The following is a 27,318-nucleotide window of genomic DNA, read 5'->3' on the forward strand; positions in this document are numbered from 1 at the left end:
TCACCTCTACCCCACTGTATGACTCCTCCCCTCATCTCTACCCCACTGTATGACTCCTCCCCTCACCTCTACCCCACTGTGTGACTCCTCCCCTCATCTCTACCCACTGTATGACTCCTCCCCTCACCTCTACCCCACTGTATGACTCCTCCCCTCATCTCTACCCCACTGTATGACTCCTCCCCTCACCTCTACCCCACTGTATGACTCCTCCCCTCACCTCTACCCCACTGTGTGACTCCTCCCCTCATCTCTACCCACTGTATGACTCCTCCCCTCATCTCTACCCCACTGTATGACTCCTCCCCTCACCTCTACCCACTGTATAACTCCTCCCCTCATCTCTACCCCACTGTATGACTCCTCCCCTCATCTCTACCCCACTGTATGACTCCTCCCCTCACCTCTACCCCACTGTATGACTCCTCCCCTCATCTCTACCCCACTGTATGACTCCTCCCCTCATCTCTACCCCACTGTATGACTCCTCCCCTCATCTCTACCCCACTGTATGACTCCTCCCCTCACCTCTACCCCACTGTATGACTCCTCCCCTCACCTCTACCCCACTGTGTGACTCCTCCCCTCATCTCTACCCACTGTATGACTCCTCCCCTCATCTCTACCCCACTGTATGACTCCTCCCCTCACCTCTACCCACTGTATGACTCCTCCCCTCATCTCTACCCACTGTATGACTCCTCCCCTCATCTCTACCCCACTGTATGACTCCTCCCCTCACCTCTACCCACTGTATGACTCCTCCCCTCATCTCTACCCCACTGTATGACTCCTCCCCTCATCTCTACCCCACTGTATGACTCCTCCCCTCATCTCTACCCCACTGTATGACTCCTCCCCTCACCTCTACCCCACTGTATGACTCCTCCCCTCATCTCTACCCCACTGTATGACTCCTCCCCTCACCTCTACCCCACTGTATGACTCCTCCCCTCACCTCTACCCCACTGTGTGACTCCTCCCCTCATCTCTACCCACTGTATGACTCCTCCCCTCATCTCTACCCCACTGTGTGACTCCTCCCCTCACCTCTACCCCACTGTGTGACTCCTCCCCTCACCTCTACCCCACTGTATGACTCCTCCCCTCATCTCTACCCCACTGTATGACTCCTCCCCTCACCTCTACCCCACTGTATGACTCCTCCCCTCACCTCTACCCCACTGTGTGACTCCTCCCCTCATCTCTACCCACTGTATGACTCCTCCCCTCATCTCTACCCCACTGTATGACTCCTCCCCTCACCTCTACCCACTGTATGACTCCTCCCCTCATCTCTACCCCACTGTATGACTCCTCCCCTCATCTCTACCCCACTGTATGACTCCTCCCCTCATCTCTACCCCACTGTATGACTCCTCCCCTCACCTCTACCCCACTGTATGACTCCTCCCCTCATCTCTACCCCACTGTATGACTCCTCCCCTCACCTCTACCCCACTGTATGACTCCTCCCCTCACCTCTACCCCACTGTGTGACTCCTCCCCTCATCTCTACCCACTGTATGACTCCTCCCCTCATCTCTACCCCACTGTGTGACTCCTCCCCTCACCTCTACCCCACTGTGTGACTCCTCCCCTCACCTCTACCCCACTGTGTGACTCCTCCCCTCATCTCTACCCACTGTATGACTCCTCCCCTCATCTCTACCCCACTGTATGACTCCTCCCCTCACCTCTACCCACTGTATGACTCCTCCCCTCATCTCTACCCCACTGTATGACTCCTCCCCTCATCTCTACCCCACTGTATGACTCCTCCCCTCATCTCTACCCACTGTATGACTCCTCCCCTCACCTCTACCCACTGTGTGACTCCTCCCCTCATCTCTACCCCACTGTGTGACTCCTCCCCTCATCTCTACCCACTGTATGACTCCTCCCCTCACCTCTACCCACTGTATGACTCCTCCCCTCATCTCCACCCCACTGTATGACTCCTCCCCTCACCTCTACCCCACTGTATGACTCCTCCCCTCATCTCTACCCCACTGTATGACTCCTCCCCTCATCTCTACCCCACTGTATGACTCCTCCCCTCATCTCTACCCCACTGCATGACTCCTCCCCTCATCTCTACCCCACTGTATGACTCCTCCCCTCATCTCTACCCCACTGTATGACTCCTCCCCTCACCTCTACCCCACTGTATGACTCCTCCCCTCACCTCTACCCCACTGTATGACTCCTCCCCTCATCTCTACTACATAGCACACACTTACAGTAAACATCCATAGCACACACTTACACGTAAACCAGCCTTTCCCAACCTGTGGGTCTGTCTCAAGCCCCCAGAACGGAGAGGGAGCAGTGAAGCGCATTGGACATGGTGGCTGTTCAGAGGTACTGCAGCTTATTACGGCCTGGGCCGGACATATGAACGAGCGAAAACGGTTTCGACCAATGGGCTCGACTCATGAACTTGCACAAAGGGTTGCGCACGGAGGTGACACTAGAGCGCATGCCAGACGACATGCAGAGTGATAAAAAATGTGTCACATAGGATCTAGCCTGCCCTAGCCCGTCTAATATCTGGCCTGGCGGGGGGGTTCAAAATCTCGGGAGAAAACATCTGTGGGATCTCATTGGTTCACCGATCTGTCCGTCAGCCCCGCGCCCCTCCTCCTCCCCCAATGTGCAGCATTGAGAGCCCTGACCTCACAACATTTGGAGCGACGCCCACTGCACCCTGGTTGGTTGTGGAAATGAAAGGTTGACTCCCACTTCCTATGCCAGGAATGTCAACAGCTTGGTCCAAGCTCTTATTTTTGAGCAAAACGCGAAGGAAAATAAAAGCCTGGAGATGGAGGCTACATAGGACCCAAATAGGCCCTGTCTGTCACATTTCCCAACACAGAAGAAGCGGTGAACTGAAAACGGAGTATGCACTGGGTGAGCAACTCTGTACAAGTGAATGGGTCGGGGATTTTCGTTACCTCTCTATTATTTTTTAACTCTATGGTTTTTACATATTTTTTAACACATTGTGTGCCAAAAATGGTCCGGACCGTTTTTGAAAAGCTATGCGTTAAGTGCCAAAAACGGTTATGGACATTTTTGAATTATTTTTTATTTTTTCTAAAATGTTTCTCAAATTTTTGAGTTTTTAAATGTTTTCGTTATTCACAACGAATTAGGAGATAACGTGATCCAAAGATTTGCTGCTCCATTCTCTTCAAAAATAAATGGTTTTACCAAAGTGAAACATGCTATTTTCAAACAACGAGGTCACAATGACCTCGTTGACATTTGTGAAACCACACCTGAATCACCTCAGTGATTAGCAACCACCACCAAAATATTCTGTGACTACTTGAAAACATTAAAAAATCGTTAAAAACGCTGGCACTGCCTGTACCTCGTTTTTAAAAAAAAACTCTGGCACTCAATGTGTTAAGTGGACCTCAAAATAATGGGCAAAACAGTAAGACTGTAATGAAAACAGGCCTACAGACGTGGACCATTAAAAGCCTTTTATTAAAGCTGCAGTAGAGACAAAGCCTTCAGTGGTAAATCCTCATCAGAGTCAGGTGATGCACCACCAGATGGACCGTCTTTCTTTCTACCTGCACCTTTAATAAAAGGCTTAAATCACGGGAGCTGCTCCAGTGGCTTCCTTCTTTATTGCGTCTCTTCATGTGTTTCTGTTCCTGTGATGCAGCAGACCTGCCTTTGATGTTTTACCCTCTTCCCGAATACATTCTTAATGACGTTGCTGTCGGGCAGAAACCTCACTACCACTACAGCGTCAAAAGTAGCAGATCCACAAGCTAAAAACGAGGCGCGAAGTGCCACGTTTTCAGCTTGTGGATCTGCTACTTTGACGATGTGCGTTAGATCGTGGGCCGTCAGACAGACTGGGATGTTGAAACACCGGCTTGTGATAAAGAACAACCGCATCCGTGAGGTGGCAGTAAGTTTCTCAGTGTTGAGGATGCATTTTATTTTCAGGCCACAAAAGTGGATTTTACATAAAAAGGTGGCGTTCTAGGAGTCGAGTTTTTCCACCACAGAGAACGATCGGCTTTCGACGATCAAAGACACGTCTTTGTTTCTGTTTTTTACTTAAGTCTAGACATGGCAAAACCGGGTCAATGAGGAAAATGCACGAGCAGTCGCACAGCGTTAAGGGTAATCGGAACGCTTGCCCCAAAACACACGCGCCCCCATTTTTTTCTTGTATTCGTTTTACTAAGGTTAAAGGTTAGACATAAGTTTAGACATAGTTTCATTGAGGTTAAGTTTAGGAATAAGGTTAGGTTTAGACATAGTTTACTGAGGTTAAGTTTAGGAATAAGGTTAGGTTTAGACATAGTTTTACTGAGGTTACGTTTAGGAATAAGGTTAGGTTTAGACATAGTTTCACTGAGGTTACGTTTAGGAATAAGGTTAGGTTTAGACATAGTTTTACTGAGGTTAAGGTTAGGAATAAGGTTAGGTTTAGACATAGTTTTACTGAGGTTAAGGTTAGGAATAAGGTTAGGTTTAGACATAGTTTTACTGAGGTTAAGGTTAGGAATAAGGTTAGGTTTAGACATAGTTTCACTGAGGTTAAGGTTAGGTTTAGACATAGTTTTACTGAGGTTAAGGTTAGGAATAAGGTTAGGTTTAGACATAGTTTTACTGAGGTTATGTTTAGGAATACCATGGTGGCGACCGTTCCGAGGGCGAGCGTGTTTTGGGGCGAGTCTTCTTGTATTCACGTTAAGGAGAACTCCTAACCTAATGGACCATGGGCTAGCACTATGTTTTCACAGATGCAAATGAGATGAGAAAGGTGATGACAGGGTGATGTGAGGGGGGATAAGGTGATGATAGATTAATGTGGGGGGTACATGGGGGGGGGTACATTGGGGGGTACATTGGGGGGTACATGGGGGGGTATATGGGGGTGGGGGGTGCAGGGTGGTCTTACCCTTCGGGGTCCGTTAGGCTTCAGCTCAAACACGTCCATGGTGTAGTTGACCCTGCGGCCGTAGTGGTCAAACTGCACATTACCTGTTAGTCCCTGCAGCCGGACCTGGAGCACAGGAGGAAGAGGAGGAAGAGGAGGAAGAGGAGGAAGAGGAGGAAGAGGAGGAAGAGGAGGAAGAGGAGGAAGAGGACACATCGTTAACCAGGCTTATTGTTACGCCGGCTTGGTTTGAATGCTTCATTCTGATTGGTCAAGCACTGAATTCAGAGGTCTGTTCAATAATAGGCTGTCCTGGCGTGTCTGATATCTGGCATGGAGGGACGGGTTCAAAATCTCCGGAGAAAAAAATCTGTGAGATCCCATTGGTTCACCGATCTGTCCGTCAACCCCCGCCCCGCCCCATGCCCCTCCTCCTCCCCCAATGTGTAGCACTGAGAGCCCTGACGTCACAACATTTGGAGCGACGCCCACTGCACTCTGGTTGGTTGGGGAAATGAAACACTTCCTATTCCATGAACGTCAACAGGCTGGTCCAGGCTCTTATTTTTTTAGCAAAACTAAAACATAAAAGCCTGGAGATAGAGGCTAGTTCAATAATGACCTGGACGTACCTGCCATGCACAGTCCCCAGTGAACATTCCTCACAAAGTTCACTGGCAATTTTATTTATAGTTTGTAAACATGCCTAAAAACCTAAACTTTAAAGAAAGGGAAAATGGTTAACCCTAATGGGGAATCCTTTCTCCCCCCCACCCCTTTTTTTTGTTAAAAAAAGCTCTAGGAAAGGCGAAACAGCCAAAAAGAACTTAGGGCTAAGATTTAGAATTTAGATTAAAGACTTAGTTAAACAGAATGTAAAATTACAAGGACCTTAAAATTAAAGAGTAACAGGATCCCAAAAAGACTTTCTTTCAAAAACAAGATGGCGAGAGCAAAAATTCCTTGCTCTGCCTTTTTCTGAAAGGATGCCCTTTCTAAAAAGGCTGAAGCTAATATTGATTAACTCATTCACTGCCAAGGACGACTTTGACGACTTTTTTTCCAAAAGGCCCCAGCCTGCCAAGGATGACTTTTACAACTTTTTGTGTTTTGTGGGTGTTTCCACTAGATGGCGCTCTTCACTATCACATGAGTGACCATTTCATCCCCAGATAAACACAGAACCAGGAGATCACGTGATCCCAAGATGTACCGCTCCATTCACTTCCTGGTTAACGTATTTTGGAAATCGTCTGTATCTCGTCTCCTGTGTTTTACTATGTATTTTTGGCGAGACATGCTATTTTCAACGGCCTATAACAAGAGAACTGGGGGGTCACATTTTATTCTTTTTTTCCCCGCGGAAGCACTGTGAAACTGTGTGTGTGTGTGTGTGTGTGTGTGTGTGTGTGTGTGTGTGTGTGTGTGTGTGTGTGTGTGTGTGTGTGTGTGTGCTATGCAGACACACCTTGACCCAGCACAGTGAAATATTCAGCGTTCACGAGTCCATTTGGTTACATTTGTGGAATAATGAACACTGAGGATTTCTAATGTGAAAAACGTAGGAGCTTATTGCTTCATGCTGAGTCATCAGTCTCTCCACTGTACGGACAAATAAACAACCCAACGCCACAACAATAACTACTTCATTGAACATTTCTCTCTCCACTGCTCTCTCAAATAATGTAAAAAAGAAAATCAATAGAAAAATAAGCTGAAATGGGTGTTTATTTTTCCTCCATTCTGCTGTGTTCTCCACTCTCCTCACGCCATCGTTTCCACTGAGTTCTGTGTGATTTGTCCATAATTTCATTTAGTCCGTTCATTCCTATGGGAAACCTTTTTTTCATGGAAAAGGCATTTTGCCTCGAGTACATTTAAAAACCAGCTCAGAGGCCTTGTGGTCAGAGTATCTCTGCAAGATATCACTCTATAAGCCATATCTACAAAACTGGTGGGTCAAACTGCACAACCAATATTACAATGTGTAGCTATGATTCTCTGCTTTCACATGAAATGAAAAAACAACACTGTCTCACTTTTCTCATATTGTGACTTAGTGACCAAACATCAACATGTGCCCTTCCGTACATAAAAAAAAACATTAAAACATTAACTGCCAGAGGTATTTTCAATTTTTTTTTAGCCAGTGCCAGAGATTTTTCATTGAAAAAAAAAAAGTACTCAGGAGCCGAGATACAGATTTTTTTAGTTTTAAGTTAACAAGGAAGTGGATAAGAGTCTAGATCTTCGAAAATCTCCTTGGTCTTTGGGTAAAAAAAAAAAATAGTTCACGTAGATCTACGCGACTGGCACGTGGTGGGTTTAAATAGGTTTGCGTAGATCTACGTGATTGGCAGTGAATCAGTTAAAACATCGGAGACGCGCCGTCTCAAGCGGACTTGAGCCACTGGAAGCACCGCGGAGCGAGCCGACTCAGTCCGCTTTGAGCCGACTCAGTCCGCTTTGAGCCGACTCAGTCCGCTTTGAGCCCACTCAGTCCGCTTTGAGCCGACTCAGTCCGCTTTGAGCCGACTCAGTCCGCTTTGAGCCGACTCAGTCCGCTTTGAGCCGACTCAGCGCCGTCCGAGTTACAGTATGTCCCGAAAGGCACAGCATAGTAAATCATATATGCCCCGAAAGTCATATTGTGACTTTGCTGCCCCCCCCCCTTCAAGGCACATGTAGACATTTGGTCAAAATTGTCCCAAAAAGTCAAAAATATTACTATTTTTTTTGCTACAAAAATGCAAGACGACTCAGCTCTATTCAAAATCAGTCACATATGTTTCGGTACGTTGTAATGTCCGAGGTGTAATGCTTCTCCTCTCTCTGACCTGTTTGAGGGTGAGCTCCATGTCGACGCCCTGGTTCTTTACCTGTTTGAGGGTGCGCTCCATGTCGACGCCCTGGTTCTTTACCTGTTTGAGGGTGCGCTCCATGTCGACGCCCTGGTTCTTTACCTGTTTGAGGGTGCGCTCCATGTCGATGCCCTGGTTCTTTACCTGTTTGAGGGTGCGCTCCATGTCGACGCCCTGGTTCTTTACCTGTTTGAGGGTGAGCTCCATGTCGACGCCCTGGTTCTTTACCTGTTTGAGGGTGCGCTCCATGTCGACGCCCTGGTTCTTTACCTGTTTCAGGGTGCGCTCCATGTCGATGCCCTGGTTCTTTACCTGTTTGAGGGTGCGCTCCATGTCGACGCCCTGGTTCTTTACCTGTTTGAGGGTGCGCTCCATGTCGATGCCCTGGTTCCAGGGCGCGGCCGGGTTGGCCAGACAGTCGCCGGCGTTGCCCCGCCTGGAGATGTCCACCTTCTGCCGCCGCAGGTTCCTGAAGGCCTCGGCCATCACCATCACACCGTCATAGGTCAGAGCCGACGTGTACTGAGGAGGAGGAGGAGGAGGAGGAGGAGAAGAGGAAGATAAAAAAAAATGAGCCCGGTGGTGATTCTGTCAGATATGTGACTCTGTGTGGTTTATGATAATGAGTTACATTTGATAACGTCTGTGTTTAGATAATGTTGATTTATTTTCTTACCCTTTGGATAAATTAGTTCTTTTTCACCGTCAGTTGATGGTTCATGACGGTTCATATCCATGTGAGTGAAATCACAGGAGTCATTTGTTCATTTTTAGTTCTAATGCTATGTTGCTATGCTATGTTGCTATGCTATGTTGCTATGCTATGTTGCTATGCTATGCTATTGTGACACCTATGGTGTGTTCTATGAAAAAAAACAACAACATGGTGACCCAGGGGGATTAGCGCCCTCTAGCGGCAGTGATGGACACTTCGGTTCTCTAGTTCAGTGGTTCTCAAACTTTCTCTTGTCAAAGACCCCCAAATGTATGTGTTTTTGGCCGCGGACCCCCATCTGAAAAGGCTTTGTGCCATCAGGGGACCTTCAGAAGAGAAGATTTGTGTTTAAAAAATATACCCAAAAAAATCTAAATCATCCAAAGATTATCACGATTTAAAAAAAAAGTTCAATACCAGCTTTATGCCACGCTGTGAGCTTGTACATCTGCTATTTATGAATAGCCAACATATCAAATACAGTTAAAGTGGTTAAAATGATAGTGACGCTGTGTTAAAGGAGTAGTTCACAACGAAAAATGGGTGAACTACTCCTTTAACTAATTTAGCTGAAGGGTCCCCTTGATACCCCCCCAAGGAACCCTGGGGGTCTAGTACTGCTCTAGTAATCCTTCCACCAGTGGAAGTGGAAGGCAGGCAGTGAGTGACGAGAGAGGAAGAGGAGGAAGAGGAGGAAGAGGAGGCGACAAGAGCTCATTTTACACGCTGGCAGGAGTTCATTAAGTTTATACCGCGCACACACACACACACACACACACACACACACACACACACACACACACACACACACACACACACACACACACACACACACACACACACACACACACACAGTAATAGGTACCTTGGGTGGTGTGTCAGAGCCAGGGTATTCCCTCTGGTCCAGTTTGTTCCAGCGCTGCATCAGCTTGATGACCATGGGGTTACTGAAGTCCACCAGCTGGAAGCCCGTCACGTTGGCCCCGCCGTGCATGAAGCGCTCCAGGTTGATGTCCTTAAAGCCCTGAGGGGGGGGGGGGGGGGTAGTTAACCACTTACAAGGATTCCTGGCTAATAAGCCTTATATACCTTAAAGGGATAGTTCACCCAAAAAAAAATTGTCTCATTCCTAAGACAATATTTTGATGACCGGCAGCAGACACAAAGAGTCTCCTTTGTGTCTCCTACCGGAACCGCTGGTCATCATAATTATTGTCTTAGGAATGAGACCATAAAACAAAAAAAATATCCATGAATTCAAGTCTCCATGGGGTGACTCATCCGTAGAAAGACAGTCATTATTTGGGTGAATTATCCCTTTAATACTTCCTAAGGTTTAAACCCCAGCATCTGTATCATGGGGAAAGCCGTGTTAAACATGGTTTAGTCTTAGTCTAGTCTTAGTCCACTAAAAGTCTATATCTAAATCACCGGCGAATATACGAATATACGCAAAATTCTGACTTGTTCCGAATAATTAAAAGACGCTTTTTTCGCTCCGCGAAACTGGTGTGGAAGCTTGCATTGACTTTATAAGGTTTAAAAGAAAAACGTATTATTCGCATGAAAAAAATCGCCCCGGTGTGTAAGGACCTTTAGTCTTGGTCAACACATTCAACACTGGGGGAAAAGCCTTTGCAGAAAATCGCCGATCAGTGAAAGCTTTCCCCACAATAACAGAAAACAGACACTAGTATAGAGCCCTGTGGGACTCTGGTCAACCATAGTGGGTTTAACTCATTGAGTGCCATTAACGTGTTTCACGTGTTTTTGAAAAAAATTGAAAAAAACTAAAAAACTAAAATAAAAACAGTGGCATCGTGATCTGACACATTGGGAGCATTTACAGCTGCTACTTTAGAACATATACATACAAAAAAGAAGTGGAAATGAAAAGCCAAATAGTGATCTTCACAAATCAACACCTTTTACAAATGTTTAACCACACTAGGGCTGTCAACTTTCCTCAGAAATGATATTCAAATATTGGTCTTACAAATTGGCAGATATTCGAATATAATCGAATATTATTATTATTATTATTATTGTTATTATTATTATTATTATTAATATAGAATAAAATAAAATAGTTTAACAAAAAATAAGAAAAAAAAATATTTGTTTTTGTTGACAGAAATAATAAAACAATGTATCGAGTGCTTGGATCCAATAAAACATATATTTTGTTTGTCTTTAGAACTTGATACATTGTTTTTTGTATTTTCCCTGTCAAAAAAAAAAATTTGAATATTAATTTTCATATTTCAATATACATATTTTCCCCATATTCGAGGAATATTCAATATTCAAATATTAATTCACCAGCCCTAAACCACACACGGAATTAATGTGTTACGGATGCAGTCAAACCAAACTTTATTTCTGCCAATGCTTCTCAAAGGGAACAGAGCAGGTTGTTTTTTACTTTAAACGTTCCGTTCCCATTAAAAAGCATTGGCGGAAACCGCCGCATAAGCAGAATCAAAATTCGGTGTGACTGCACCCTAAAAACAAAAGCACGGAACAGCAAAACAGCAGAAAGTTAAACTCTCTCTGTGAGTGTATGTTAACTCTTTAAGACCTGAGAACGCATCTGTGTGTCATTTTTAGATTTCGTTGGGCTATTCAAAAATAGCAGATCTACAAGCTCATAGCGCGGCACCGAGTGCCGCGCTATGAGCTTGTAGATCTGCTATTTTTTTTAAATCGTGAAAAATTTTGTGCAAATCTTTGAATATATATATATTTAAAGTGAGCATTTCTAGCTAAAATGTTATTGCTTCTGGGGATTCTACAAATGTCTTCTAAATCAGTTTAAAACAGTTTTCTGAAACACTTATGTTGCTATAATATTAATGTCAGTGTCAAGGAGCCCCACAACGATATGTATTTGGCTGCGGACCCCCATCTAAAAAATAAATAAATCCAGGGACCCCCAGAAGCAAATATTTGAGTAAAAAAACAATTGCTTTATAGATATATATTCAAAGATTTGCAAAAAAAAAACACGATTTAAAAAAAAATAGCAGATCTACAAGCTCATAGCGCGGCACTCGGTGCCGCGCTATGAGCTTGTAGATCTGCTATTTTTGAATAGCCAAAAGTATAAAATATGGATAAAGTGGTTACACAGATGCGTCCCCCGGTCTTAAAGGGTTAACCTCAAATTTTCCACACAAAATAGAAAGTCCTGGGTAGTGAAACAAGTTAAAAACAACAACATAATGTAAGATCTTTGCTCAAAGCACTGCAACACGTTGGAGCAGGTCTACTATGTTTTCTCCTGTGGGACACCGTCATACAAACTGTGTATAAAGAAAAGACAAGGAAGGACAGAAAGAAAGAAGCTTGATGTATAGTTAGTTGCATGCTGGTGTTGCACGGCCATAAATAGCTGGTCTACAAGTTTGCAACGCATCACATTCGTGACGTGTTGCTAACGTGTAGATCTGCTATTTACTGAGCACGACACCGGCTCCCAACTAAGCATTAATCAGGCTTAGAAAGACAGAAACAAACAAACAATCAAACAGAGGCAGTGTGTTGTTTCTCACCAGGTTGGCCATGATGTAATGGTAACCCTTCACATGTTTACCCACACTGACGATCTGTAGGAGAGAACACACACACACACACACACACACACACACACACACACAAACACACACACACACACACACACAGCGTGTCAGAGCGTCAGTAATGGGGGGCCGTCAGCGCGGCGAGGCGAGGCGTGTCCAAACAAATGAACGGGCGGTCCAATCAATGCCACCGCAATGAGTAAACACCCTGCAGATCTGACAGTCTGACTGCACACACACACACACACACACACACACACCACACCACACCACACCACACCACACCACCCACCCACACACCCACACACACACACACACACACACACACACGCGGACGGTCGGACACACACACGGACGCACACACAAACACACACACAGACGCACGCGGATGCACACACAGGCACAAGCGGACACACACGCGGACGCGTACACACACACACACACACAAACGGACAGACGCACACACGCACGCGCACACACACTCTATCATCTCCATGATGAAGTGACTTTGAAAGCAGACATCTCCCACAGACCCCCGTCGGGGGGGAATCCCCCCAGTTGTTCTGGATGTGAAATAAAGTGAAGAAAATAAAAAACATGCAAATCCTTTTTCACGTTTTGACTCAGTCGACTCAACAGCCTTTTCATCTGCTCCCCTGCAGTGGACCTGGAAAGCAGCAGGGGGCGCTAGCAGCCGTTACAACTAATAGTAAAGGTTCGGGTTCAATTTAAATTCAGGACTACAGGAAATGTTAATAATGTGGGGGGGGTGGGAAAAGTACCAATACTGCAATGTAGAAGTACTCTGTTACAAGTAAAAGTCCAGAATTACAAATGTACTTGAGTAAAAGTACAAAAGTATTGGTATCCAAATGTACTTAAAATACCAAAAGTAAAAGTACTAAAATGTAGCAGATCTACAAGCTCACAGCGCGTCTTGTAGATCGGCTATTTTCAAAAAGCCTAGGTATAAAATAGGGCTAACGTGGTTAATGTATGTTTTATAATCATTTATATCTGCAAAGTAACTAGTAACTAAAGTTTTCAAATAATTGTAGTGGAGTAAAAGTACAATATTTGCCTCTGAGATGTAGTGGAGTAGAAGTAAAAGTATAGACAATTGGATATACTCCAGTAAAGTGAAAGTACCTCCAAATTATACCTAAGTACAGTATTTGAGTACATGTACTTAGTTATTTTACACCACTGGAAATAGGTGCCTGTTATAATTTGGCATTCTCATAAACAATAAATATGATATTTTATCATTTGGAAATGTGAACAACCCCGCTCTAATGTTCATATCATCAATATGCATTACATTTCATATTTAATAGTAGAAAGGGTGAATGAAAGAAGAAATATAGCTGGTTTTGAACAGTAGACATTTACATTTATATAAAATAGGTCAATATTACACCATGTCAGTACAGTATATGTACAACAATCATGATAAAGGATAAGGATAATTCCTTTTAACAGGTCCGTTCATGAAAGTCCTTGCGGTCTTGTTTCCAATGAGGGCCTGTGAGCAATTAGGGGTTATTAGGGAACATTTTCATTTCATCGACAGATTTGCTGGCCTGGCCTGGAATCGTACCTGGGGCAACCAGGGCCTCTGGCTCCCTAGGCGGGCTCACTAACCACTCAGCTATGGCCGCCCCTCGATGTCATCATAATTCTTCGTACCCAGACATCAGCAGTTGGTAGTTTCTAAAAAATGCACGGCTCCCGTTATAAACACCTATAAATACTTATAACATACGCTGCACTCTGGTAAAGGGCACATCAGCGCCTTATGAAGAACTGTTCTCATTAGAAGTCAAAAGCAAAAACCTGAAGACTCAGCTCTTCAGACTCCGCCCTAACGACCTGACGACCTTGCAGTCTTATGCAAAGGTTCAGATGTCATTTAGATAGCATGTTATTTAGACAGACGCTAGGCTCATTGTTTACCTGGCATAAATAGTTCCTAGAGTTTCAATGTATGCATTCTTTGTTTGTATTAAATTGTTTAGACTTATGCTAGGTTTACCTATAATCCTAGATTTTGATGTACGAGTTGCTCTGGATTAGGAGTGTCTGCTAAATGCCTATATTGTAAATTGTATTCATTTGTAATCCTGGCAGCGCAACGTGTTTGGACTAAATGAGTTCCCGTTAGCCGGTGGGATGTGATCCATCTGTGAGGAGGACCAACAGGGTCTGGGAACAACATCTGGCTTCAAACAATCCTCTGTTCATTTTGTCCAGGCTGTTTAGAAGAAGCTAATGATGGAAAAGATATATTGTCACATACATTTACTTTACTTCATTGATGTATTTCCGGGACAGTGGACATTAACAAACATTTCAATCAACCTCACAGTCCCCTCTGGTGTCTGACCTTTGACCTAGTGCCACGCCCAGTGTCTCTCTCCCTGATAAAACCACACCCTGGGGGAGGAGCCAGTGCATGTAGACACTTAAGGCCCTGTTTAGACTGTCAGCCAAATCCAGCCTAAACCAGATCTATGACATATCCAGATTGACATCCGAATTGTTGTATGAAGTCTGGACAGATATTTTTTACGAATCCGACCAGAGTCAGACATTCAGAGGTGGTTTCAAATCTGATTCAAATCCGATTCCTAAAGATGCGTCTCAGTCTGAACACAGTAACCTGCTCTAAACCACACGAGTCACATGTCAAACTGTCCAGAACGCCACTTGCAGCGTGACCCGAGCTCCGCTGACGTCAATACAGAGCCAGAGAATCGATTTACGAGAGCGCAGGGGGTAATCGTAGTGAAAACAAAACAATAGAGCAGCATAAGTTGTACAGAAGGAATGGCGAGCAGCATTTAGTGGACAGAGGGAGACATTCAATGTCTCAGTGGACAGAGGGAGACATTCAATGTCTCCTAGCACTTTTATCATGCATGCATTTGTTTTTGTTGTTGTCCGCTATGTTGCGTTTCCTGAACGCAATCAACTAGCGCCAACGTCATGGTGTCTATGTCGTCACCGCGGTAACCAAAGCAGATACGTCGACGCAGGGCGGCTTTGGGTTGACGTTGTTTAACGCATTCAATCAGGGAAACGCATCTGTGTAATTTTAGAATTATTTGGCTAATTAAAAAATAGCAGATCTACAAGCTCATAGCGCTATGAGCTTGTCGATCTGCTATTTTTGAAAAGTCTTGAAAGTTTGTGCAAATCTTTCAATATATATTCTAACCGTTTTTTTTTTTAAACGTACGTCGCTATTATATCAGTGGTTCTCATTCAACATTTTCATGTCAAGGACCCCCAAAATGATACGTATTTGGCCGTTGACCCCCATCTCAAAATAAGTTGTTCCGGGGACCCCCAGAAGCTAAGATTTGCATTTTAAAAAAATCGCAGTAAAATATACATATTCAAAGATTTGCAAAAAAATTCACGAGTTCTCAAAAATAGCAGATCTACAAGTTCATAGCGCGGCACTCGGTGCCACGCTATGAACTTGTAGATCTGCTATTTTTTAATAGCCCAAAGAAATCTAAACATGACGATCTGGTCACTTTGCAAATGCAGTGTGAACAGTCGGGCCAAAAGATGGCATTTGACTGGATTTGACTGCAGTCTCAACGGAGCCTTTATAGAACATCAAAAAAAGTTTCACCAAAAAGAAAAACATAAGAAAGTTGAACTATATGGAGATACAAGGTTTCCTCTGGAACGACAGAGATGACATCATGTACTGCAGAGAAAGCAAATATAATGTGACAGTTGGGACACATTCTGTACCGTACAGAACCAACATGATTTATGTTCCGCCGTGCTGCTTTTGACCGGCATTTAAACAACGTGTGTGTGTGTGTGTGTGTGTGTGTGTGTGTGTGTGTGTGTGTGTGTGTGTGTGTGTGTGTGTGTGTGTGTGTGTGTGTGTGTGCGTGCAGTAAGGTGACAGCATGCAGGGCCACTGTGGTGCCACCGTGTCACTGAATGTGACACTATTTATTATTTCTCTGTGTGAGATGTGCTGCTGTTTGCATCATGGTCTGGCATGATGGAGGAGACACGCTGCCACAGGGCACACACACACGCATGCGCGCACACACACACACACACACACACACACACACACACACACACACACACACACACACACACACACACACACACACACACACACACACACACACACACACACACACACACACACACACACACACACACACACAGCGCTGTTACAGATGTCGTTGTGGAGATTTCCTGAATAATTGAACTGCGATGGAGACACTAGTTAGTTGGATGGATGGATGGATGGATGGATGGATGGCGTTCCACATTCTGAGTGAGCTGGTGCCAGCCACACCCACCGGGGATACATATACACACTTTGAAATCAAAAGAAAACACATGAATCATCTTTCTCACACACACACACATGCGCACACACACACACACACACACACACACACACACACACACACACACACACACACACACACACACATGGGAAGAAGAACAGGCACACTGTTGTTTTGTGTATCATTATCCATCATTAACACAATGACTCACATAACAGACTGAAGGGATTCTCAGTCGACCAACAAGTTATTTACACAAACAATGCAAACAAAATGAACAAACAACTAAAGCAGGGGTCTTCATTAGGGGGTCATGAACTCCTATAGGGGGTCCTCAGAGTTACCACAGCGGGGCCTCTAAAGCCTTTTATTCATTAAGTTAATAGGAGACCAATCTTAACAAGAGCAAAACCATATTTAAAACATTCTCTTTTGAACCTTATGGATCAACAGTAATTAACACTGTGAGAGTTTATATTATTATTTGATATAGTTTTGCATTGCTCTCCTACAGCGCACACAATTATTTAATTATTGTCTCAGGAATGAGACATAAAAACACATCTCCATAAATCCAAGGCTTCAGGGGGTGCATTGATAGGAAAACGTTAGAGTATTCCTTTAATATTGTATGCCCATATTTGGTAGCATCACTGCTTGTTATTAATATGTATACGCCCATATTAGGTAGCAACAGTTGCTTATGCATGTCATTAATATGTATGTCATTAATATGTATACACCCATATTAGGTAGCAACACATGTCATTAATATGTATATGCCCATATATGGTAGCATCACCTGCTCCAGCATGTTGGTGAGCCTCTCTGCCTCCAGGTCGATGACAAACTTCTTCTCCTGCCGTCGGTCCAGGTCCTCCAGCAGGCGGCGGTAGTTAGCATCGTTGAAGTTCTCCACACAGATGGCACTGACCTGCCAGTTGTTCTGGCCCGCCTTCTCCATGATGGCCTGCAGGATGGCATATCCTGGAGAGACAACATGACAGAGTTGTAAGACCTCTGGATGATGGATATACAGAGTTATAAGACCTCTGCAGGATAGCATAACCTATAAACCCCTTAACCCATTGATACCTGGAACGCATCTGTGTCACTTTTAGATTTCTTTAGGCTATTCAAAAATAGCAGATATACAAGCTCATAGCGCGGCACCGAGTGCCGCGCTACGAGCTTGTAGATCTGCTATTTTTGAAAAATCGTGAAAATTATTTTTGAAATATTTTTTTTCCGATTTTTTTTTTAGGATTTTGAAAATGTTTAGAAGCGGCCTCAGGTCTTAATGGGTTAACAGACGACGTCACACTGATAAGAACCAGTATGTGCACGCCAGAGATGCGCGGATGGGGTTTATCGTCACCCAAATCCACATATACATGTTCATTATCCAACCGCCATCCAACCGCGTTAATTATACCATCCTATTTCTAGATCCGCACCAACCGCATCAAATTATTATTATTTTCCTGCCGTTAGTTTTCTTATAAACAATGTTACTCACCACTGTCTGTCACAATGTAGTGACTGTATACAATCCATATCTATGGTAACAACAAGACAGAGTTTCATTCATTTTACTTTCGCTTTCATGGCTCTGTTGCCATGTCTGCTTTCATAAGCGACTTTTGGGCTAATGTGGCGCTTGTTTCGGGCTTGTTTTCATAGACCTGGCTGCTTATTTCTCTCGCAGAATCTGGCAACACTGGCTGCCTGCTGTTCAAAGACCCCTTGCCGGTAAAGCAGCGTGCAGCAGGCGACTAATTTGTGCCTGATGTAAAATGACGTAATATTAATATACTACAAACGCACGCACGGTGAGATTTCGTGTTTTTTAAAAGCTATTATAGGCCTATAGAAAGACAATGCTGTTTTTCTACCAGTATAGAGGAAGAGTGCTTAGGATTTTTACTGTGATTTCTCGCTCTTGAAATATATAATCTTTGGTTTCTGTTGTGCGTAAACATTAATAACAATTCAAAGCAGTTGTCCTCCAAACCCCTCCTCCAGTGTCTGTCATAAGAACAGAGGGAGCGCTCTGTGATCACGGCACCAGAACCTGCTCTTGGCTCGCGCAGCTGCAGCCCGTCAAGCCTAATTTATGCTACGTCCCGCAAAAGGTGTTGCACGTAGAGAACGGCCGAGAATAGCTCCAAGCTCCCAACGGTCGCATCCACGACGCGGTTGCAGGGTCAGCTGTTCTGTATGAAAATCTTTTGAAAATAGCAGATCTACAAGCTCACAATGTGTCGCATATATGGACACGTTGTGAGCTTGTAGATCTGCTATTTTCAAATGGCCGAAACATATTTTGTGATAATAATCGAACTAAAGTTTTCAAATAATTGTAGAGGAGTAAAAGTGCAATGCGTGTGTGTGTGCGTGCGTGCGTGCGTGCGTGCGTGCGTGTAAGGACAAGACGTGTGTCAGATAAACCAGGGTACAGCTATGAGGGAGGTCTGTTCTCCTCCAGTAGCAGATGTCTCCTCTTTAAATGTCCCTCCTGTTGGACACCCCCCCCCCCCCCCCCCCCCTCCCCCAGAAGGCTCCCTGCGCTCCCAATTAGTGGATTAACCTGCACCGTGGCAACCTGCCTAACCCCCCCCCCCCCTCCCCCCCTACCCCGCCCCCCCTCACACCTGTGCTCCCCATTAGAGGCATGTTGTCGGTCTGTGCCAATGGGACTGAGCTAGACACACACACACACACATGCACACACACATACACACACACACGCACACAAACACACACACACACACACACACACACACACACACACACACACACACACACACACACACACACACACACACACACACACACACACACACACACACACACACACACACACACACACAGCTATCTGCACACGCATACACAAGCACACAGACATGCACCACAAGCCTGTCTGTGTGAGTCAAGAACATGACTGCGCGCACACACACACACACACACACACACACACACACACACACACACACACACACACACACACACACACACACACACACACACACACACACACACACACACACACACACACACACACACACACACACACACACACACAGTATTGCGAGTGACAGATGGTGATCCATGTAGAGCTAAAGGGACAGTGACACTAAACCACATGAAGCTACAGAGACACCAGAGTTGATCTTGAACAAATACTTTGATTTTGTTTCAGTCATTCAGTCTATTTTCATAGTCATTCACTTGTTGTCAAATCTGAAATGTTTTAGTCTAGTTTTAGTTGACTAAATCTACAGTTGATTTAGTCAAGTAAAACAGGGGTTTTCAACTGATTTTGACCCAGGGACCACCATCCTGACTAAGAGAGCAACCTGGGGACCACCACTATTGTGCGTGGAGGGTCCATCATAGACCCACCCCACTGTTTCCCCGATATTCGATATTGCGATATTGTCCAACTCCTAATTTCCGATACCGATACATGCAGGCTTTTTCACCAAAAGTAAATTGTCAGGAAACAACATCACATATCTATAATGAAATAGAATAGCTATAATATCAATATAATATCCAATAACATGCAGTGATTGTGTGTGTTTCCAGCGTGCCAACCGGTCTGCCCGCCTCACCCCTGAGAGAAGTGCTTGCTGGGAACGCAGCCTGTGATGCCAGCCAGCCATACAGGACATGGATGAGATCACTGGTTCTCAACGTGGGGTGTGGGGTCCCCCCCCCAGGAGACCAAACGGACCTTTAGGGGTCTGTAACAGGACTATACAAACTAGCTGTGAGGGAATATGTCAAACAATCATAAAGATTTGGTTCTTGGCGACTCGTTTTAGATGTTTGGCACTTTTTAACGTTTAACGGTTTACAAAGAACATCGCTAACGAGTTGGTCTCGAGTTGGCCGAGTTTTAAGTCAGTCCCATATATGGTCATGGCTTAGCGGCTTAGCGGTCGGCTAGGTGGCTCTGGCCAAACCGGATCTCCATATGCAAATAAATGATCGTATCGATCAGATCGGCGGTTCTGGACAACCGACTATTCAAGCGACTCGACACCAGGGCGTGGCACTCCCTCGGAGTTGTCGGCAACGTGCGTGTGTCGGCCGTTCACACACTTATAGTAGGATGTATCCAGGAATGTCCAGCATCCCATGGCGCCTTGCATGAGTTAGGGGCGACGCTTCCAACGTTAAAAAGTGGCCGCGTATCACATGGGTTCTATCAACAGAGACAGCTGTCATTCAGATAGTCTAATGTTTGTGTATCAGGTTGCCAAGGCTACCAAATATAATACTTGGAGGTCAGTCTGGAGCTGTGTGGAACTCCATATTTGGGCACATTTGATGATGTCAAATTTGATGACATGATATTTGAGTCAGCTTGACTTTAAAAGCTGATTACACAGAGTGTGAGGGGCTTTAGTCAAAGAGAAGAGAACCTCACTCACTGAAGGTGATATTCTGCTGTAGTCACATCATTAACTCATACACTGCCTAGGACGTAAAAAACGTAATTTTTTCCAATTACCAAACCTGCCTAGGACGTAAAAAACGTAATTTTGCTAAATCATTTTTTAAAACAAGATCTCAACGTCCTTCATCTCTCGCAGTGACACATTTCATTGTAGCACACCCGGATACGGAAATATGTCAAATCAAATGCTCTCGCCCACTTCCTGTAAGTGAGTTTTCCGTTCACATGGCCATGCATGGTGTTTAACGCTGGGCTAGAGGAGAAGGGCTCCGCCCCGGCCGGAAATTGTGGGTTGCTATGGCTACCTAATAATGATCAGTGTACTTGGAGGCCAGTCTGACATCACAGAACTCCTTATTTGGGCAAGGCTGACACGGAACTCCGGGTGTGGGCGTGGCTTGTAGTCATAGTGACATCACAGTGATGATGTAAAGCTCCTGGTATAAAAGTAGATCCCACACTGAGAGAACACCATTCACCACCTCCTACCGACGCACCATCGCCTCCTACTGGACTCTCTCACCACCTGCTAGAAGAATCCTAGAACACCGCTGGATTTTTAGCATCATCGAACATATTCACTGGAAGAGTAACAATAGTAGATCACTGGTTGTGTTCTCTCTTACAAAAGAAGTGATTTAGTTGTTTACATTTGTATTCTCAGCGTGTAGAAATGGCGTCTGCCAGCATTCCCGTCTCTGAAGATCACTTCCTGTGTTCTATCTGTATGGAGGTGTTCACTGATCCAATCACCACTCCATGTGGACACAACTACTGCAAAGCCTGTATCACACGTTACTGGGACACTAATGATGTGTGTAAGTGTCCATTGTGTAAAAAAGCCTTCCGTAAGAGACCAGAATTCTCTGTTAATAAAGTTCTCTCAGTGATGGCCGATCAGTTCAGGAGTCGCAAGTTGAAAGAAGAATATGAAGCAAAGACAGAGGCTGAAGTTCAGCAGATGATCCAGGAGAGACGACTGAAGATTCAGGATGTCAAACATTTAGTAGAGCTCGGCAGGAAAGATGAAGATACGGTCATAGCAAGCAGTGTTCAGGTCTTCACTGCTCTGATCAGCTGTATTGAGAGAAGCCAGGCTGAGCTCATTGATGTGATTGAAGAGAAGCAGAACACAACAGAGAAACAGGCTGAAGGCTTCATTAATGAGCTGCAACAGGAAATCACTCAATTAGAGAAGAGAAGCTCTGAGCTGAAACAGCTCTCACACACTGAAGACCTCCTCCACAACTTCAAAGCTAAAAACACAGACTGGAGACCCTCCAAGGACTGGACAAAGGTCAATGTCCATCAGTCTTCATATGTGGGGACAGTGAGGACAGCTGTGGCTCAGCTGGAGAAGACACTCAGTCAAGAGATGAAGAAGAACCTGTGTGATGCTGAGTTGAGGAGGATCCAGCAATATGAGGTGGATGTAACTCTGGACCCTGATACAGCACATCCCAACCTCATCCTGTCTGAGGATGGAAAACAAGTGAGTCATGGAACCGTAAGGAAGAATCTCCCTGACAACACAGAGAGATTCTCTAAATATGCCGATGTATTTGGAAAACAAAGCTTCTCCTCAGGAAGGTTTTACTATGAGGTTCAGGTTACAGGGAAGACTAAGTGGCGTTTGGGAGTGGCCAGAGAGTCCATCAACAGGAAAGGTGAAAACACACTGAGACCCAACAATGGTTACTGGACTATAAGGTTGTGGAATAGAAATGAGTACAGGGCTAATGCTGACCCTGCTGTCCTCCTCCCTGTAAGAGAGGAGGTCCAGAAAGTGGGAGTGTTTGTGGATTATGAGGAGGGTCTGGTCTCCTTTTATGATGTGGAGACCAGAGGTCATCTCTACTCTTTCACTGGCTGTACCTTCACTGAGAAACTCTTTCCATACTTCAGTCCATGTCTTAATAATAATGGTATAAACTCTGCTCCTCTGATCATCTCTCCTATAAACATGTGAAACATTTACCATTTACAATCTGGGAGGGTTCACAATGAAGGACCACCAGAAAAAAAGAAAAACAGGAGCACCAAAATGTAACCAATGTTTTACATTCAACATCAATAATATATAACCATGTGGTTTACACATAACATGAAATGATGAAAGTAGTTAAAAATGCATGCTAGGGCCACACCTATGCAATAACATGCTGGGGCCAGGATTTAAAACATAGTGCCCTGACACTCTGTTCCTCATCCATCCATCCAACTGTTCAAAGAGAGGTATCAAACATCTCCAGATGAGGACCCTCTGCATGAGGGGTCTTCAATGACCCCCCCCCCCCCCCCAAAAAAAAACAAAAAAAAACATATTGCTTAATTTACCTGCCAAGAACGCATATATGTGTTCTATTTTCAACATAAAAAAAATGCTCTAACACAGGTTAGGAATGATCCCTCGTCACTCAGAGAAGCAGTAGACGGATGTGGCGTCACTCAAAAAAAAAAACGTCCGTAAGCCCCAGCATAAAACCAGTGGTGTAAAGTAACTAAGTACATTTTTGAGGTACTTTTACTTTACTGGAGTATTTCCAATTGTCTATACTTTTGCTTCTACTCCACTACGTCTCAGAGGCAAATATTATATTTTTACTTACAATTATTTGAAAACTTTAGTTACTAGTTACTTTGCAGATATAAATCATTACTTTATAAAACATATATTAACCACTTTAGCCCTATTTTATACCTAGGCTATTTGAAAATAGCAGATCTACAAGCTCACAACGTGTCACATCGCGACGCATTGTGAGCTTGTAGATCTGCTATTTTCAAACATTTTAGTACTTTTACTTTTGGTACTTTAAGTACATTTTGACACCAATACTTTTGTACTTTTACTCAAGTACACTTTTAATTCCGGACTTTAACTTGGAACAGAGTATTTCTATATTGCAGTATTGATACTTTAACTTAACTCTTTTAACGGCATTGACTCGAAAACGCGTCAATTGCTACTTAATCCACCCACGTCATCGGCGCGTTAGACGCGTTGATATCGTTTTCATTGTTTAATCTGTGATCGCGCTGTTCTGTTTATTTTTCACCATCAGATACTGATTTAGTTTTTTTTCACACTCACCCGGATCCGGATTCATGACGTAGATTCCGTTTCCGGTTTTCTTTTTTAGGCATTTTAGGCGAGAATAGGGAAAAACGCGGTTTTTCACACGGTATAAAAAACGCACAGAGAGCTCTAGTTCTATTTCCTTTGGTCTGGATGACGAACAGTCATCTGCGTCTTGTATCTCATCGTACTGCAGGCCGGTCGCCGATCTGAGAAAAAGTCACATCCGGATATGATGTATGGACTGTTGAGCCTGTTAGTCCATGAGCCAGACAAGATTTCATTATCGAAAGAGTGGGCAAAACCATACCTATATTAAATTGTTCAGAGGGTCAATACGAGTAAATAAATATATGATAACCTTTCCACAGGAGCAGCTTTTTCATGGTTATCACACATTTTGTAATTTTCCCCATACGTACATGACAGGTGAAAAAATGACAAAATTTAAAAAAGAGTTATCATAATGAAACTTCCTGAGTTGATTACTTACATGAAGACAATGATTTATCGTATTACAAGTTTTCTGAAATTGTATATTTAAATATGCAAATTAGGCATTTAGTCCATGAGCCAGAGCCCCAAAATTGAGCCAGATATTGAATATTCCCTCGTTAAAAACCTTTGACTCCAACATCTTAACAAAATGAAATAAGTATGTTGACTCTGGCTTTGTCCAATGTTCCAATGTTGATTCTGGAAAGTTATGCAAATTTGGGCATATTTTCCTAATGCCCAATTTGCATATTTAAATATACAATTTCAGAAAACTTGTAATACGATAAATCATTGTCTTCATGTAAGTAATCAACTCAGGAAGTTTCATTATGATAACTATTTTTTAAATTTAGTCATTTTTTCACCTGTCATGTACGTATGGGGAAAATAACAAAATGTGTGATAACCATGAAAAAGCTGCTCCTGTGGAGAGGTTATCATATATTTATTTACTCGTATTGACCCTATGAACAATCTAATATAGGTATGGTTTTGCCCACTCTTTCGATAATCATTGCTCAATTTTGGGGCTCTGGCTCATGGACTATGTTTGGAGGGGGTCAAGTGAGTGAGCGAGTAAATCAAGGATCAAGGTGTGGATCTGCTGCTCTCTGCTGGTCGATCTGTGGTGTGTGTTTAAAACTGCACCCAGAGAAACTTAAATGAATTTAAATAACAAAATAACAACAACAAAAAACACGAAAATCGCTGGCACTGGGGAGTACTTTAAGAAAATACTCTGGCAGTCAAAGAGTTAAGTAAAACATTTGAGTAGTTTTTCCACCACTGCGTAAAACACTTCTAACTCAGATTATTTTTTTGTGATGAAAACCACCCGTTTCCAACGGGCCATAGCCCCAAAATGGCTGCTCAAATGTCCCCCCTACACCAAAACCTCTTTGCCGAAAATAGCCGATCTACAAGCTCACAACGCCACAGATCCCTGCTCTACACTGATTCCAGCCAATCACATCATCTGGTTTTTTTTTGTTCACCTTCACAGCCTATTTGGATAATATAATTATTATTTCTAATAAAATAATGTCAATGCAAATATAACATGGTATTTGTCATTACGTTGGCCATACTGCGTAGGCTATAGCTAAGCCTATAAGTCACTTCTAATGGGCACACTGATCAGTTGTCTTTGTGTTGTCAACAGGCTACAAAAGGGTTCAGATTTGTATTTATTTATGTATTCATTTTTTGACAACAAGCATAATTATGTACACAAATAAAGATGCACATTTTAGTCAAAAGGATGGCACAAGAAAGCCCAAAGGCTTATTTTCATTGCGGTCCCATAAATACATTTAGTTTAGTACAATCAGGACCAGGTGGTATTCATAAAACTCTTTAGGGAAGGATGCAGAAATACAAACAAAATAGGCCTTTCCAATGCGCGAGCAGACTTATTCCATGCAGTTGAAGCACAAGGGGGTTGAGGGGGCGGGGCTGGCGGGCTATGTTAGTGAGTGGCAGTTGGGGCAAACGCAGTCCCCACAACATCATTTACAATTCTGTGCCTATCGGTACATAACTCGGACGGCGCTTAGTCGACGAATCGACCGGTCGGCGCGGGCACTCGCACCTGGAGGTGCTCGGGCGAGCCTCCTCGGCCTCAAGGTCTGCTGAGTCGGCGCGCCTCCGTCATGGTCCAAAACTATACTTAATCGGCGAAATAAAGTAGTCCGCGGTTGTTTGAAAAAGCATTCTCCCAGGCTAGCCTGGTTCCAGACCATAGACCCTGCTCACTCTCTGAGTGAGCTCCTCTTGGTCTGGTGTCATAATGTGAGCCTATGGCTTTTCACCGTCGAAGAAAAACCTGTCAAATCAGAGTCGGAGGTGGGGGTGGTCTAACAACAAGCCAATCAGCGAATATCTGCTAAAACAAGCTGTGCGATGACGTCAGATGTAGGCGGATCCGTGGATCTCTTGTGATTGGTTTAGGGCAATTTGAATCCCCTCCCGCTGGTAATCGCGGACATTGCAGCCAATTTCAGACTGAAGCTCCACGCAGCTTCAGGCTGATAATGAGGCTAGTCCCAGGCGGGAGTCAAACCCAGACTCCCAGAGGTAGTGGATCGGGAGTCCAATGATTATCGAGGTGCACCACTGAGGCCAATGATGAGATTTCTTTCATGCGAATAATACGTTTTTTTTTAAAACCTTATAAAGTCAATGCAAGCTTCCACACCAGTTTCGCGGAGCGAAAAAAGCGTCTTTTAATTATTCGGAACGAGTCCGAATTTTGCGTATATTCGCATATTCGCCAGTGTGTAACCGCCTTAACTCTTCTAATGTAGAGGAAAGAAGTCCCCGCCCGCGCGCCTGCCCAATAGCCTTATAGCATGTAGTTGGGAAGCCTCGCCCGAAGCGAGGCTTCCCAACTACATGGAATAAGTCTGTTCGCTTCCAATGCTACTGCTTTTGACTTTGCATGGAACAAAATGTGAGGTGCTGCCCCTAGCGGAGTATCTAATATTTACAACAGTTTCAAAACTAATTTGCCAAAATGTACCACCAGCTGTCTGTTCCTATGACTCCTTCTCTGTCTAGCTCCGACACACACACACACACACACACACACACACACACACACACACACACACACACACACACACACACACACACACACACACACACACACACACACACACACACACACACACACACACACACACACACACACACACACACACACACACACACACACACACAGCGCTGCTATAGCTGCATGCCTTAGGTATTAAAGTCATTAGCTCAGTGCATGTGTTTTATAGAGGTCCACTGTATCACCATATGCTGCTAAAGTAATCCATCCAGAATGACCTAAACCCACACTGCTCCTCATGCACGCCAAC

The 27,318-nt window shown here is 44.2% G+C and overlaps 2 protein-coding genes across 2 annotated transcripts in view; one reads left to right on the plus strand and one right to left on the minus strand.

Moving 5' to 3' along the window:
* The window catches only part of LOC308090970 (glutamate receptor 4), a gene marked incomplete at both ends in the record, with an annotated part of 92,959 nt that extends 73,874 nt beyond the window's left edge, over positions 1-19,085 (minus strand). Inside the window, 6 exons of the mRNA XM_080436242.1 lie at positions 4,937-5,041; positions 8,131-8,298; positions 9,357-9,515; positions 12,046-12,099; positions 17,212-17,396; positions 19,064-19,085. Of these exons, the coding sequence (XP_080292368.1) occupies positions 4,937-5,041; positions 8,131-8,298; positions 9,357-9,515; positions 12,046-12,099; positions 17,212-17,396; positions 19,064-19,085 (693 nt within the window). The remainder of the gene's footprint in view (positions 1-4,936; positions 5,042-8,130; positions 8,299-9,356; positions 9,516-12,045; positions 12,100-17,211; positions 17,397-19,063) is intronic.
* Positions 19,086-21,550: 2,465 nt separating this feature from the next.
* Positions 21,551-22,846, plus strand: LOC308090971 (E3 ubiquitin-protein ligase TRIM39-like; the record flags this gene model as incomplete). Its single annotated transcript, XM_080436243.1, has 3 exons — positions 21,551-21,602; positions 21,720-21,913; positions 22,097-22,846. 3 exons carry the CDS (start codon positions 21,551-21,553, stop codon positions 22,844-22,846), a joined length of 996 nt encoding a protein of 331 aa, XP_080292369.1.
* Between the last annotated feature and the right edge of the window lie 4,472 nt (positions 22,847-27,318).

Source organism: Gymnoscopelus braueri (genome assembly GCF_963280865.1).
Source record: "Gymnoscopelus braueri genome assembly, chromosome: 8".
In the NCBI taxonomy this organism is placed as follows: Eukaryota; Metazoa; Chordata; class Actinopteri; order Myctophiformes; family Myctophidae; genus Gymnoscopelus; species Gymnoscopelus braueri.